Here is a 14,849-nt window from a genome sequence, read left to right as displayed (position 1 = left end):
GCTGGTCATCGCGGACTGGTTGGCCTGGAACTGGTGCGTGTCTGCGTGTCCAGGTGCATGTCCAGGCGCCCCTTAGTCGTAGTGCCCCGTGCTCCCAGTGTAGGCACCTCGTGGCCGCCCAGCCGCATCGCGCATCGCGCCGCCCGTCTGCTGCCTGCCTGCCTGCCTGCCCGCCGAGTAGAGGCCGCCAGCTCGGTCTGCCCGGTGCGGCCCGGCGGCGGCGCGGCAGCCGGCCGCCCAGCCCGCAGCCAGCCAGTCTGTTGCTTTACTTTAGTTTAGTTTGCGTCGGCCAGCTGTCGCGAGCGGTTCTCAGCACGCCGCCTTGTTGTCCGCTGCGAGCGCCGAGACGGCGTGGACGTTGTCGCGCGGAGCACGGCGTCGTTGACATGCGTCCGGGGAGTGACTGCGAGTGATCAGTGCCATTTGGATTTAGCGCCGCCGCGGCGCGCCGGGCCGAGGATTTTCTGGTGGCGTGGCCGCGTTGCCGGGCGCCATGCTCATCTGTGTGTCTGGATTCGTCGTCGGGTGAGTGCGAGTGCGGTGTTGCTGGAGCTGGATTAGCAGACGACGTCCCGGAAAACGGGGAGAGGGAAAGCCGGAAAATGCGGCTGGGTTTCCCTGCGGCACGCCGAGCGTCCACTGCACTGGGAATGGTAAATCAAATCAGGTGAAGCACCATCCCCATTTCCTCGGCGTGTTATTGGCCATAACTGTAACAGTGTGGTCGCGGCCGCGCGGGACGTCGCCGACGTCGCGACCTGGCCGACGAAATAATAGAATAATGTGGGGTGCGACTCGGGCGGGCTGTCTCTCTCGCACCCCTGCGGGCCGCCGGGGCCGCCCCGCGAGTGGGAGAGAGAGGGAGCGACGTCGCTGGCTGCAAGGAACCGGGGGGTGATTCCGATTCCTCGGAGGGATGCCCGCCGCCGCCGCGTCGCCCTGCTTCGCCTTCGCCCCGCTCCACAGTGGGCCAGAAGACCGGTGGAGGCGGCCAAAACTCTAGACGCGTTTTGAGCTCCAGAGTCGCTAAACAGGACTTGAACCGAACGTGTGACCCCACCAATGGATTCCTCGTCCGGAGAGCATCCATTGGTGGGGTCACACGTTCGGTTCGAGCACCATTTAGCGACTCTGGAGCTCAAAACGCGTCTAGAGTTTTGGCCGCCTCCGCCGGTCTTCTGGCCCACTGTGCGCTCGGCGGCTCCGCCATGCGCCGCCACCCCTTCGTGAGAGCGAGAGAGAGGGTCCGAGGGACGGCGCGGCGGGGTTGACGAACTCTTCCGCAACCGTCTTGACAATCGATTTCCTCCTGCTTCGACTCTATCGACGACGTCGCGGAGGCCACCGAGGCTATAGCTGGCCGCGCCCAGGCAGCGCTCTGTCTCTCTCGCACCCACACGGGACGCCCCGTGAGAGCGAGAGAGACGGACGTCGGGCACGCTTCCAACGTCTGTTTTATCGGCACCCCGATCGCCGTCCGTTCGCGAATGACATCGCCTTGCAACGACTGCTGCGCGTCTGTCGTACCGCCGAGCAATTTCACGCAGGCCGCGTTATATACGCTCATGCGCCTGCATTACGGACCTCATGCATTCACTTACCATCAAGTTACGTCGCACAGTGGGCCAGAAGCCGGTGGAGGCGGCCCAAACTCTAGACGCGTTTTGAGCTCCAGAGTCGCTAAATGGGACTCGAACCGAACGTGTGACCCCACCAATGGACTGCTCTCCGAACGAGGGTGGGGTCACACGTTCCGTTCGAGTCCCATTTAGCGACTCTGGAGCTCAAAATGCGTCTAGAGTTTTGGCCGCCTCCACCGGCTTCTGGCCCACTGTGCGTCGCCAGCATTCCCGGTTTGATATGACGGCCGAGGGAGTACGCGGGAAGCGTTGGCCACTCTAGCAGTGTCGCTGTTGGCGCACCTGTCAGACCAACCGATGCGCCCCGCGCACGTTTAGTAGGGCGTGGCAGTGCCGTGGCAGTGCCGTGGCAGCGCCGTTCTGCTCTCCACTTTTTTTTCCGGTTGGTCTGGCCATATTAATTAGCGGAGTGATCGTCATGCACTGACTGTACTCCCTCGACGCGCCCAGCCATCCGCGGGCTCAAAGAGAGAGGGGGGAGGGGGAGATGGCCGTCGAATGAAATGATTCCAAAGTAATTTGCCCTGAGCGCGAGCGCGGCCAACGCGGGGAGGTGAAACGAAAGTGTTTCCAAAAAAAAATGAAAAAATAAAAACAACAACATACAGCGGCGAAGCAGCAAAGCACACACATGAGGCCCGCTCGCATAAATTAACGGTCCAGTTTCACTTTGGGCCGTCTCTCTGGTTTTTGGAGCATCCCATTGTCTTCCCCAAACTTCTTGTTGACGGCAAAGTGGAGGATTTTTCTTTTTTTTTCCCTCTTCCCTTCCGAAACGCCTATTGTCTCGGTGGGTATGTATTGAATTGTCAAAATTTTGAAGGGCGGCTGCCCCCTCCCCCTCCCCTTGGACTCATCGTGTCCGTTGTGTTTATGCTTATTTATGAAAATGTAAACAGCTTTGGCGACGCCCGTTGTCGCCGAGCTGGCTTTGGGAATCGATGTATCGACCGTCTATGCAATCGTAGGGTGCCTACAACGTAAACAAAAATTCTTCAAAATTTTAAAACTTATTTTTATAAGTTGATAGTTATTTTTTTTTTGTGGTGCACCTTCCTATACGGGGCGCCCATGAGTGCGAGAGAGACAGAGCGACGAAAACGACTCTGGCGATAACACGCATCGTGGCGGCGCGCGGCGTCCCGTTGTCGCGTATTTGCGTCTGGTGACGTCATCGCCGGGCTGATTTCACCAATCAGATGAGACAGTGCGCTATCTGCTCCACGCGGCCGTGCGGTGCGCGTGTGCGTGTTTGTTTGGCCGCCCCGTCACACTTGCAGTGTGTGAGTAGTGAGTAGCGGACGACGCGCCGCTGTGGTGACGCATACCGTCGAGGCGCCCCGCAGGCCGCACCGTCACCCAACCAAAATGCGCTGGATTAGCTTATCTGTTGTGTTTTCGGATGCGTTTTTGTGCCTGCCTGTACGCACGCCCCTGCGGCCCTTGTGCAACGTTGCCCTGGTCTCCCTCCACCGTGCCCTGGTCACTGGTTTGAAAGAAAATGACTTGTTCCGTGCAATGCGCGACTTTTGTTGTGCCACTTGTTTTCTGGCAGTGCACTCCAAAGTCGCCCAGTGTTGTCTCAGCCGGCGCCCGGCTAGGCAGCGCCCCGGCTAGACAGACGGACAGACAGACAGACAGACGGACGGACGGACAGACAGTCGGACCCGGCAGTGTTTGACAATCGGGGCACTTTTGGCCACGGGCATTGCGTCGGCGGACCGGGACCGGTGCGGTAATCGCGGGTAACGCCGAGAAGCCGAGAAGGGAGGGAAGGGGTTCTTAGAAGCGGAGAGCGGGGACTTGGCTGTCTCTCTCGCACTCGCGGGCCGTGCGCCAGGTGCGAGAGAGACGGAGGCGCGGTGGCGCTAACGGGACGCGTCGGGGCGGGGTTTGCCCCCCGAAAGCTAATGCGGTTATTGGTTTCGATCCCGGGCCCGTCTCCGTCTCTCACTGGCAGGCTGCCCACAGTGGGCCAGAAGACCGGTGGAGGCGGCCAAAACTCAAGACGCGTTTTCAGCTCCAGTGTCGCTGAACGGGACTCGAACCGAACGTGTGACCCCACCAATGGATTGCTCTCCGAACGAGGAATCCATTGGTGGGGTCACACGCTCGGTTCGAGGCCTTTTTAGCGACTTTGCAGCTCAAAACGCGTCGAGAGTTTTGGCCGCCTCCACCGGTCTTCTGGCCCACTGTGGCGCCCCTCTCATTTGGAGATGCGCGCCTCCGATAGGCTAGGCGTCGTGACAGTGAGACAAACGGCGTGTTTTGGTGTGTCATTGTTGTGAGCGACGGCACTGTGTGCACTGCGCACTGCACTGCAAGCGCGCCGCTCCACTTCCGCCAGTGTATAGGACGGGATGCTGCCGTCGCTCTGTCTCTCTCGCACCCTTACGGCGAGCCCCGCGAGTGCGAGAGAGACAGAGCGACTCTTCTGACGGAACTCGGCCAGTCATGGGAACGGGTCGCACTCCACTCCACTCCGCGGTGGCCGCCGTGGCGGTACACTGGAGGTGCGCTCCTCAGTTATGCACTCGTTGCGGTGGTGCGCGTTTAGTGCTCTAATTGCTGCCGGACCCTGTTTTTGTTGTGTGTTTTTTGGTGGGCGGGGCGGGGCGGGGCGGGGCGCTGGGAACACCCTCTCTAGCCGCACTGACTCATCCCACGGCGACAGACGACGGGGCCATGCCGCGGCGGGCGCGGTGGAGCGTCGCGTCCTCCCAAGTCCCCTGGAGAGCGAGAGAGGCAGAGACAGAGCCTGGGAACTGAGCCGCCTCCAGGGCCGTGGGCGCGGACCGCTTGCTCGGCGGTGTCGCTCTGTCCAGTGTGCCGCCGGTCGCTGTCTGTGACACTGTTAAAAACCCGTTCGAGTTTTCCTTGCTCCAGAGTCGCTAAATGTGACTCGAATCGAACGTGCGACCCCACTAATGGATTGCTCTCCGAGTGAGGAGTCCATTGGTGGGGTCACACGTCCGGTTCGAGTCCTGTTTATAGCGACTCTGGAGCTCGACACGCGTCTGGAGTTTTGGCCGCCTGCGCCGGTCTTCTGGCCCACTGTGCGACGTTCTCATACTGGACACTGCTGCGTCATGTTTGCCGAAGGATCGTTTCGTCGCTCTGTCTCTCTCGCACCCCCACGGCGCTGCCCCATGAGTGCGAGAGAGACGGAGTGGGATCCGACTGCGGTGCCCGCGTCGTTTCCGGCGTCGTATCGCGTCCCTGGGTGTTGATTGTGGACGTTGTTTTGGTTCCGGGCGCGCGGGCGTGCCCCGTCCGAAGGCGTCCGTGGAAGTCCGTGCCTCGGGCCGCGTTGGGGCGATTACGGCCCGGCGGGGCGGGCTGACCGTCTCTCTCGCACCCCCGCGGTGCGCCCCGGCCCGCCCCGGCCCCACGAGCGCGAGAGAGAGAGACAGAGCGTCGCGCGGCAGGCACGGCGGTCCGTTTGAGATGCAAGCGGCGCGAAGCGCGAAGTTGGAATCCTACACGTTGTCGATTACATGCTGGGGCACGGCGTGTGAGGGAGTCCAAACAAATTCGTCCAGTGGAGTTTTTGTTACATGAGTGAGTGAGTGAGGGGGCACAGTGGGCCAGAAGACCGGTGGAGGCGGCCAAAACTCAAGACGCGTTTTGAGCTCCAGAGTCGCTAAATGGGACTCGAACCGAACGTGTGACCCCACGAATGGATTCCTCGTTCGGAGAGCAATCCATTGGTGGGGTCACACGTTCGGCTCGAGTCCCGTTCAGCGACGCTGGAGCTCAAAACGCGTCCAGAGTTTCGTCCGCCTCCACCGGTCTTCTGGCCCACTGTGAGGGGGTCCGAGGCGTGACAGCGTCGTCACGCATTCCAGAAGGAAGGGCCGGCCTCGTCTGTGCCGTCGTGTGGACAGTGTGGCGGAGGGCACGATTTGTTTTTACTCCCGACGCGTCATTGCCGCTGCCACTTGTTTCCACGTGAGGACGAGTCGTTGATGCGTGCGATGGACGCGGCGATAACCCGCCCGCCTACACTGCAAGTGGTCGGAGGAGGGGAAAATTAAAGCTCCGTGGGTAGAGGGGCAAGAGAAGGCCTGATTTCCCACACTCGCCGCCAATGGAGCGACGCTCCGATTTGGTTTTAATCGGTGATCGAATCGTAATCCGGCAGCCGGTGGGCGGAAGGAGCGCCTCGACTGACTCCGAAGGTCGTCGCTCTGTCTCTCTCGCACTCGCGGGGCGTCCCGTACAGGTGCGAGAGAGACAGAGCGAATCTCGGAATCGGTCGACTGGCTGGCTGCTCGATAAGCAGATTAGCGGAGAGGAAGTCCGTGGGAGGGAGGGAGAGGCTGCGGCCAGGAGACGCGACCCGGAGCGTTTCCTGGCTCATTGTCGGTTATTGTTTTGGTTTTGTTCCTTCCTCAGAGTCTCCGAGAGGGAGGCAGGGAGAGGGCCGGACCGTCCTTTTAGGGGTGCGCGAGCGAGCAACCTGGAGGCCAAGATGCAGTCGCCGCGTGTGGAGGGAGGGAGGGGTTTTCTGGTGCGGCGTGCAACGCATGTATCTGTATCTTGGCCGGCGAAGTGTAGCGCGGGGGCCGCCCCGCCCAGCCCCGCCCCGCCCCGCCCCGCCCCGCCCCGCCCCGCCCCGCCCCGCCCCGCCCCGCCCCCCGCCCCGCCCCGCCTGCTGGGTCTCCATGGCGGTTCATGACCCCTGCGCCACCGGCCGCCACGCCGCGGTGGGCACACTGCGCGCTGCGTGTGAAAAGAAGAGCCCAGTGTGCTGGCCGGTCGGCCGGTCGGTTCGTTTACCGAGGGGCATCGGAACGCGGAACGCGCTTCGGCTAATTTCGCCTTTGTCTGCTACACCACGCTGCCGCGCTGCACTCGGCCGCGGCGCTTGGTTCTCCCATTTTGACGCGTACGTGAGTGTGTGAGTGTGTTTGTGTGCTCCCTGGCGCCGCCGCCGTGGTTAGGTTGGTGTGGCCGTGTAGCCGTGTGGTTGGCGGCCCGGATTGCTTTGGTCCCTACGGCCTCCACTCATCAAGGGAAGTCCAATCCTCGGTCCAATCATGTCGGCAGGCTCGTTTCCGAAGCGCGCCCTCGTCGCTCTGTCTCTCTCGACCCGAACCGAACGTGTGACCCCACCAATGGATTCCTCGTTCGGAGAGCAATCCATTGGTCGGGTCACACGTTCGATTCGAGTCCCATTGAGCGACTTTGGAGCTCAAAACGCGTCTGGAATTTTGGTCGCCGCCGCCGGTCTTCTGGCCCACTGTGGCACGTCATCCCTTGGGTTCCAGGGGCCGCGGGTAAGGCACACTACACTGCTAGGCCGCGCTGGCGGCTTACGGACGCCCCCTCCGGTTGCGTCTTCCGTACAAAGGCCCGAGAGCGAGTTTGACAAAGGCGGAGCAGGAGCAGGGCAAGCAGGGCGATGAGGTGGAGGACGGGGACGCCAGGTGCAGAGCGGAGCAGGGGGCAGCTGTTGCTTCGGTCGTCTGCACTACGCTGTGAAGACTGTAGCGCCGCAGGGAGGGGAGGGGAGGGGGGTGTCTTGGCGTGTACTGTGGTGGCTCTGAAGGGCTCGGCCGATGCTGGACTCCAGGAATCGAGTAGTCCAGGTGGGATGGCCCCAGGGCGTGGCCTCACCCCTATGAACACTAAGTGAACACTCCGAGTGCACTCCTCCAGCGCCTCCAGTGCCTCCGGCATCCAAACGCCAACCGCCACCTTCTTCGTGCTCTTCTTTTCGTTGCACCGCGGACTAATTGTTACTACTACTGCGTGGCGGTGCTCGATTTGTTTGAATATTCAAACGGTCCTCTTCTTTGTTGTAAACACGGCGTCCTTTGTTTTCCCCCTGACGTGAGTGCAGGTACAGTTTCACCTCGTCATTCATCCCATTTATCTTTTTTTTTGCCCCTGCGTTACCTTTTTTTTCTGAATCTTTTTTTTTTGTTTTTGATATAAATAGAAGAGGTGCAGTGCCATGCGGGTCCGGACCGCGGCGTGATTGTCTGTCCCCGGAGGCCGAATAATGTTATTTGCCGTTTCTCCGGAACGGGACAATGACGGGCTGGACCGCGAGATTAAATTATTATTAAGCTATTTTTTGGTTTCCGAGAATGTGTCAGCAGGCTTTGGAAAAGCACGCAGGGCGGAGCGCTGGCCGCGCTGATAAGCAGCTACAGACTCGGTCGGCCCGGGAGGGGGGGACCGCGACACTTGTTTTCGAGAGTGTTCCGCCCGCGGGCTCATGGGCGTGTACACAGTAAATGTCTTACGGTGAAAGGCTGCACCAACATATTATGGTGGAGATTTTCTCCATAATACCAACGAAATTCGTTAAAATATCTATAAGGTACAGTGAATTCTCAATGGTATGTTACGAAGTCAGCTGCACCACCATAATATGGAACACTTTCACCATAACATGGAGAATCTTCACTGTAGAACATTTAGAGTGTACGAAACACTTGTCGCGATCCTTGAAATTGCTGCCGAAATTGCGTCTCGCTGTGGCTTCGTCCGAGGCGAGTGCGTGTATGCATGCCTGCTAGTACGCGTGGAGTGCCGCACGGTGGGCCAGAAGACCGGTGGAGGCGGCCAAAACTCTGATCGCGTTTCGAGCTCCAGAGTCGCTAAATGGGACTCGAACCAAGCGTGTGACCCCACTAATGGATTCCTCGTTCGGAGAGCAAATCATTGGTGGGGTCACACGCTCGGTTCGAGTCTCATTTAGCGACTCTGGAGCTCAAGACGCGTCTAGAGTTTTGGCCGCCCCCACCGGCCTTCTGGCCCACTGTGTGCCGCACAGGAAACGCTACGCCGTTCCATGCCGGTTTGAATAGCCGCGTGCTGCTGCTCTCTGTCTCTCTCGCACCGCCGACGGGACGCCCCACGAGTGCGAGAGAGACAGACAGACGGCTTCCGCCTCTATCTCTCTGCGAAATGAGAAATGCAGCATGCTGATAGTGTAGTGGCGATTGGAATTGAATGTCGCCTCGCGAGCTTTTGGAGGGGGGGGGGGGCTGGAGTGGAGTCGGGCTTGGGCCTTGGGGCACGTTCCGCCTCCGCCGCGCCGCCGTGTGGCCGGTGGGCCCATTAGGCTCTCCGGTGATCTATGTGGGCCACCGCCGCCCATATCTCATCACGAAAACACAAAACGAGGAGGCTTGTTCTGGGCTGGGCTGGGATTCGAACCACAGTCCAGTCTTGTCCAGCCCGTCAGCGCTACCCTGCCGAGGTTACTCGGCGCGACGTTTTGAACGAATGTAAAAGACTCTTCGCTCGTTCAAGTTGCTTTCAATTTTTCTCATTTATTTTTCACATTTTTTGTGAGTGGTATTTTTTATTATTTGTTACTTTTGCGGCGTTGGCAGGCCTCCGCGCGTCGTCCCGGTGATCCTGTTACACAAGGGTCTCCTCCGGCGTGCTCCGCGCTCTGCGTTCCTCTGCTCTGTGCTCGCCGCCTAGAGAGGAGTTCGTCCTTTTCTTCCTGTACCTCGTTGCGGCCGTGGCCGTGCGGGCCGTGCCCTGCGGCGGCGGCCTCGGCGTCTGTGTGGAGTGGCGTGGCGACCAGACCGCGGTGCCGCGGTGCACGGAGGAGACAGGGATGCCACTGTTGCATCAAGGTGTCTCGTTTCACTCGTTTCTCGCAGTGCCTCTGCGGCCTGCCTGCACTGCCTGCACTCGACGCGCCGCACATCGCGGCGAATACTAATTAAGTACAGATTGCATACTTTTCTCGCACTGCGCGCTCGCCGCACAGTGGGCTAGAAGACCGGTGGAGGCGGCCGAAACTGTAGACGCGTTTTGAGCTCCAGAGTCGCTAAAGAGTCCTCGAACCGAACGTGTGACCCCACCAATGGATTCCTCGTTCGGAGAGCAATCCATTGGTGGGGTCACACGCTCGGTTCGAGGCCCATTCAACGACTCTGGAGCTCAAAACGCGTCTCGAGTTTTGGCCGCCTCCACCGGTCTCCTAGCCCACTGTGCGCCGCCGCCGCCGCCTCGCATAGTTCGGGACAGTTACTCGCCAACTCGAAATTACACGTTGTTTACAATGTAAATGAGGCAGAATCCGCGTGCGTGCTCTGCCCGTGTGCGAAAGAGAGGTGCCGGCAAAATCCCCTCGAGGAGGTTCGCTGGCGGCCGAAGCACCGCCAGGACGGCCTCGACGGCCAGGAAGCCGCCAGGCCGTCGGCGTTTCCGAGGTGCACGCGAAACAGGAGGGAGGCACGCTTGAATATTCGCGCGGCGGTGCGCTGCAGGCCGCGCTCCAGCAGACTGGCTCCGAGAGTCGTCGCTCTGTCTCTCTCGCACTCGTGCGGCGTCCCCTGAGGGAGCGAGAGAGACGGTCGACTGCTGGCCGCTCCAGGCCGATGCGCACACGCTCAACTAATTCCGCAATAAACTTGCAAATGGGAGCGCGGCTCCCGGAGCGTCGTTCTGGGCGTTCTCCCTCCCGCACTCCGCGGACTAGACTGGAGTGCAGTAAAGCGCGGACAGAACCGCGTGTCTTTTGCACGGACGCGCGGGCTGCTTGTTGGCCGTGTGTCTGTGTGTGTGTGTTAGCGAGCATCGTCCCACACGCTTCCCGCCTGGAACGGCCTGGCCTGCCTGGCCGGCAGGTTGATTGTCCGTCTCTCTCGCACGCGTGGGGCGTGCCGCAGCTCCGCAGGTGTGCGAGAGAGACAGACAGAGTCGCAGGGAATCGCGTCCCCTTGGCGCCGGGAATCATAATGAAATAAGGCCGTGCACCGACGACGCCCACCTCGCCTACACTGCCAACCACTTGCGGTGTGTGGGACCGCAGCCCATTTCCTCCCTACACTTGATTTCGACGCCCCCTTTCCCCTCCCCCTTTTTAGGTCCGTTTTTAATTATTTTTTTCTGTGCTTGTGACTCGAGTCGATGTGATGATTTTGTTCCAACACGTTTCTTGGTGCATCCTATACTGCTGCCTACGGCCAACCCAATTAACAGCGCCGGCGGAAACCACACCGCCAACACACTCACACACACACACTCACTCACACACACTCACACACACACTCACACACACACTCACACACACACTCACACACACACTCACACTCACACTTCGTGTACGTGCGGGTGTTTTCCACCTGAGGCCCTCTCAGGCGCAAACAGGGTCTGCTCCCACGCACGCCGGGAAGGCGCCCGCGCGGGTTGTGTTATTTATTTATTTTTAATTATTTTTTTTTCGAGTCGATAGTGTTGGAACACGAGCTGTGTCTTCGAGATCTTGACGTGGAGACAGTGTGCTGACGCCCCTCTGTGCTTGTGTGCTTGCAGCTCGCCGCACAAGGTTGACCGCGCGGCGTGCGGGTCGGCGTGCGGACCGGGGCCGCCGGCCTCCTACAACAACTGGGCCAAGAAGGGCTCCGTGCGGAACAATGGCGAGGTGCTCAAGCGCTCCAGGATCCAGACTGCGTAAGTATAGTCCGTGTGTGGCGGCCGTGGTATAGTCCGTGCGCGTGGCGAAACTGCAGACGCGTTTTGAGCTCCAGCGTCGCTAAACAGGACTCGAACCGAACGTGTGACCCCACCAATGGATTCCTCGTTCGGAGAGCAATCCATTGGTGGGGTCACACGTTCGGTTCGAGCCTTGTTTAGCGACTCTGGAGCTCAAAACGCGTCTAGAGTTTTGTCCGCCTCCACCGGTCTTCTGGCCCACTGTGCGGCGCGTTGATGATGCTTCGCGTGCTCCGTGACGTCAGCCGGTGCAGCGCGTTGCGTGGGGGCGTGGCGTGGCGGGGCGTGGCAGAACTCGTTTCGCACCGCGCAGCTGCCGCTCGCGGTGTCGTACTCGTCGTCGCCGCGGGGCCGACCTGTCCGCGCCACTGTCGGCACGGGCCTCGCAGCCGCACGCGCCGCGCAGCGCGCAGCTGACTGGACGACGTCCACGCTGGAAAATGAACAACGGAAAACCGGGCTGTTGCAGCCGTTTCCTGTCGGGAGTCTGTCTCTCTCGCACTTCGGGCGTCCCGCACAGTACCGTACAGGTGCGAGGGAGACAGAGCGACGAAAACGACTTTCGGAATCGGTCTGCTGGCCGAGGGCTGGAGAGTGGGAGATTTGCCTTGCAAGGCCGGGTGGCGTGCTGCCCCGTGCCGCGGCGTGCCGACGAAAGCTACAGTGTAGTACGTACGCTACCTTGTAGTATCTGGCATCTCTTAGAAAGCGAGACCGCGCGACGCGGCCGCACGCCGGCGGCACGCACGCACGCCATCGGGAATGTCGCCGATAGGGCCGTGCGCCGCGGCCCGCGATAGTGTGGTGGTCGCCGCCGCACAGTGGGCCAGAAGACCGGTGGAGGCGGACAAAACTTTGGACGCGTTTTGAGCTCCAGGGTCGCTAAATGGGACTCGAATCGAATGTGTGACCCCACCAATGGATTGCTCTCCGAACGAGGAATTCATTGGTGGGGTCACACGTTCGGTTCGAGTCCTGCTTAGTGACTCTGAAGCTCAAAACGCGTCTAGGGTTTTGGCCGCCTCCACCGGTCTTCTGGCCCACTGTGCGCCGTGGCCGCGGCACTGTGAAGTGAAGCCCAAGGCCCGAGGGCTGCCCCGGGGCGCAGCGTGGCGGAGGGCGCGGCCGCCGGCGCCCCGGGCACGGTGGCAACGGTAGCGCTTCTCGGAAGCCGTGCCGTGGAGCGCGGCGGTTGCACCGCGGCGCCGCGGGCTGGGTGGGCGTGGTAGCTGCTTGGGCCGCGTACACGCCGCGCACACGCCGCGCACCGCGTCGGACAACATTAGACCGAGCGCCAAGCTCAAGCTGCACGCCGTGCGCGAGACAAAACGCGTTCGGGGAAACGACGCCGCGCCGAATGCCCATTGGAGGTTCTGGTGTGGTGGTCCGGGTCGGCGCGCCGCGTCCTGGACACGGTCACCGACACGGTCACCGACAAGGCGGCTTTCTGCGAGGCGCGGAGGGCTCTCGGAGGCACGCAGCATCGATCATGGACACGCTGGACGTGCCGCAGGCCGCGCCGCGTCTTTGTCGCGAAGGCCGTCACGCACCGCGGGGAGGACGGTCTTGGCGTGCGGGGCGTGGCCCGTCGCGTGTGTCCACGCCGCGCTAGCCATCATACCGCGGCCCATTAGTCGAGTACACTGGTAAAACTAACGCGCCGCTGTGTTGCCATTGCAGGTACGAGCTGTCCCAGGACCTGCAGGACAAGCGCATCGAGATGCTGGAGCGGAAGTACGGCGGCGTCAAGGCGCGCACCGCGGCGCTCACCATCCAGCGCGCCTTCCGGCGCTACACACTGCTCAAGAAGTTCGCGGCCATCACGGCCATGGCCAAGGCGGAGAAGCGGCTGAGCCGGCGGCTGCAGACGAGCGCCGACCTCTGCGACGCCGGCGTCGCGGGGCCGCTGCCGCCCTTGGGGTCCATGCCCTTGGGGCCCATGCCCTTGGGGCCCATGCCCTTGGGGCCCATGCCCCCGCTCAGCCCCGTGGCCGCGCCGCCGCCCGCCCAGGGCGTGAGCCCCGTCGCCGTCGCCGGCCCGGCCCCCGGCATGGGCGCCGTGCAGACCCAGGGCGTGCAGGGCAACCAGGTGAACCCCAGGGCCGTCCCCGTGCGATCGCTGTCCCTGCGCGAGCGCCGCCTGCCCCGGAGCCAGTCCAGCTGCTGCGGACAGCCGGGCCAGCACGGCCAGCACGGCCCCGCGCCGCCCGGGCTGCAGCAGGGCCAGCAGCTGGAGCACTACGACTACTACCAGCAGCAGCACCAGCAGCAGTGCACCGCGTGCCACGACGGCTCCGTCACGTACTGGGACTCCACCACGGCGCACTTCTACTCGCCGCACGAGTCCTTCGCGGAGCACGACGTGAGTACCGCCCCATCCCCTCTGCATCTCGGGTCGGGAACGGAACGTTTCGCAGATTTCGGCCGACGGCATCGGAACTCGCCGGACGGCCGCTGCACTTGCACTTGGACTAGTTGGAGGGAGCCGCGAGCATTCCGCCTGCCGCTCTGAATGACCTTTATCTCTTTCTGTCTCTAGCCTAGATTAGCGCATGCGCGGGATGGTGGTGCACGCTAGGTGCGCCAGTCCGACTGGCTGGCGCTCGCTCGCGTCGTTGGTTCATTTCGTTTCGTTTCTCGCCTAGTTTGGTAGAAAAAAGTTTTTCATGTTTCTCATAGTAGGGGCGCGTATAGGCGGCCGTCTGTTAACTGCCTCGAGGCGCCACAGTCCGCCTTGTTCATTTCGCAACACCTCTTCCTACTTTCACGCACTGGTGCAGGGGACTCCATACCTCTTTCCGCACTTACGCAATTAACAGACGGTGTGTCTTTTGTGGATTTGAACGCGCAGTCTAACCAGGCATCTAGCCCGCAGCTTCTCGCAGCGTTCACGCGGCTTCGGCGTAAGCGTTAGGTTCACTAAACCTTTTTTTTTTAACGCTGGCGTTGCCTTTTGTTTTAGATGAGCTCTTCGATGGGGCCTGTGCGCGGGTTCGCGCCGCTCGGCCACGGCCACAGCCACTGCCTGGCTATCATGCACGCCCACGGTGGCGGCCTCGACGGCCTAAGCGCCGTCGGCATGCTGACCGTGCAGGGCGACCCTTGGTCCACCCTGAGCCCCTGCCCGCCCTGCCCGTGCCCTGTGTCCTGCCCCTGTAACTCCTGTCCGAGTCCCTTGTCCTCCTCGCCCGCGGGCAGCGTGTCTAGTGTGGCCAGCTACCAGTCGCGCCACCGCAGCAAGGTGCAGTAGCTTTGTAGCTTGGCGTTGCGTTGTCGTGTAGCGAGTAGTGTAGCTTGGTGTAGCCGGGAGCGGCGGGGAAGTCCCTTGCGTCCGGGAGGCATGCTCCGGGCCCACGCCTCGCACAGTGGGCCAGAAGACCGGCGGAGGCGGCCAAAACTCTAGACGCGTTTTGAGCTCCAGCGTCGCTAAATGGGACTCGAATCGAACGTGTGACTCCACCAATGGATTGCTCTTCGAACGAGGAATCCATTGGTGGGGTCACACGTTCGGTTCAAGCCCTGTTTAGCGACTTTGCAGCTCAAAACGCGTCTAGAGTTTTGGCCGCCTCCACCGGTCTTCTGGCCCACTGTGCCTCGCCTTTCCGGCGCGGGTTCGAATGCTCCCCTACGCGAGAGCTCCCCCTCCTTTCTCCCGATGTTGAAACAGCGTTTGTAGTTTTTCTACAGTATCTGGCTGCGCAACTTGTAACTTTTTCTGCTGAACGTGTTCTTTTT

The 14,849-nt window shown here is 61.4% G+C and overlaps 1 protein-coding gene across 1 annotated transcript in view; it reads left to right on the top strand.

The window, feature by feature from the left end:
* The window catches only part of LOC117651986 (IQ motif and SEC7 domain-containing protein 2), a 54,696-nt gene that overhangs the window by 35,065 nt on the left and 4,782 nt on the right, over positions 1–14,849 (top strand). Inside the window, exons 2-4 of the mRNA XM_034396612.1 lie at positions 10,935–11,072; positions 12,795–13,476; positions 14,077–14,355. Of these exons, the coding sequence (XP_034252503.1) occupies positions 10,935–11,072; positions 12,795–13,476; positions 14,077–14,355 (1,099 nt within the window). The remainder of the gene's footprint in view (positions 1–10,934; positions 11,073–12,794; positions 13,477–14,076; positions 14,356–14,849) is intronic.

This window comes from Thrips palmi, unplaced genomic scaffold (assembly GCF_012932325.1).
Source record: "Thrips palmi isolate BJ-2018 unplaced genomic scaffold, TpBJ-2018v1 HiC_scaffold_6, whole genome shotgun sequence".
Taxonomy (NCBI): Eukaryota; Metazoa; Arthropoda; class Insecta; order Thysanoptera; family Thripidae; genus Thrips; species Thrips palmi.
The sequence above is the reverse complement of the archived record's forward strand: the minus strand, read 5'-3'. Positions and strand labels throughout refer to the sequence as shown.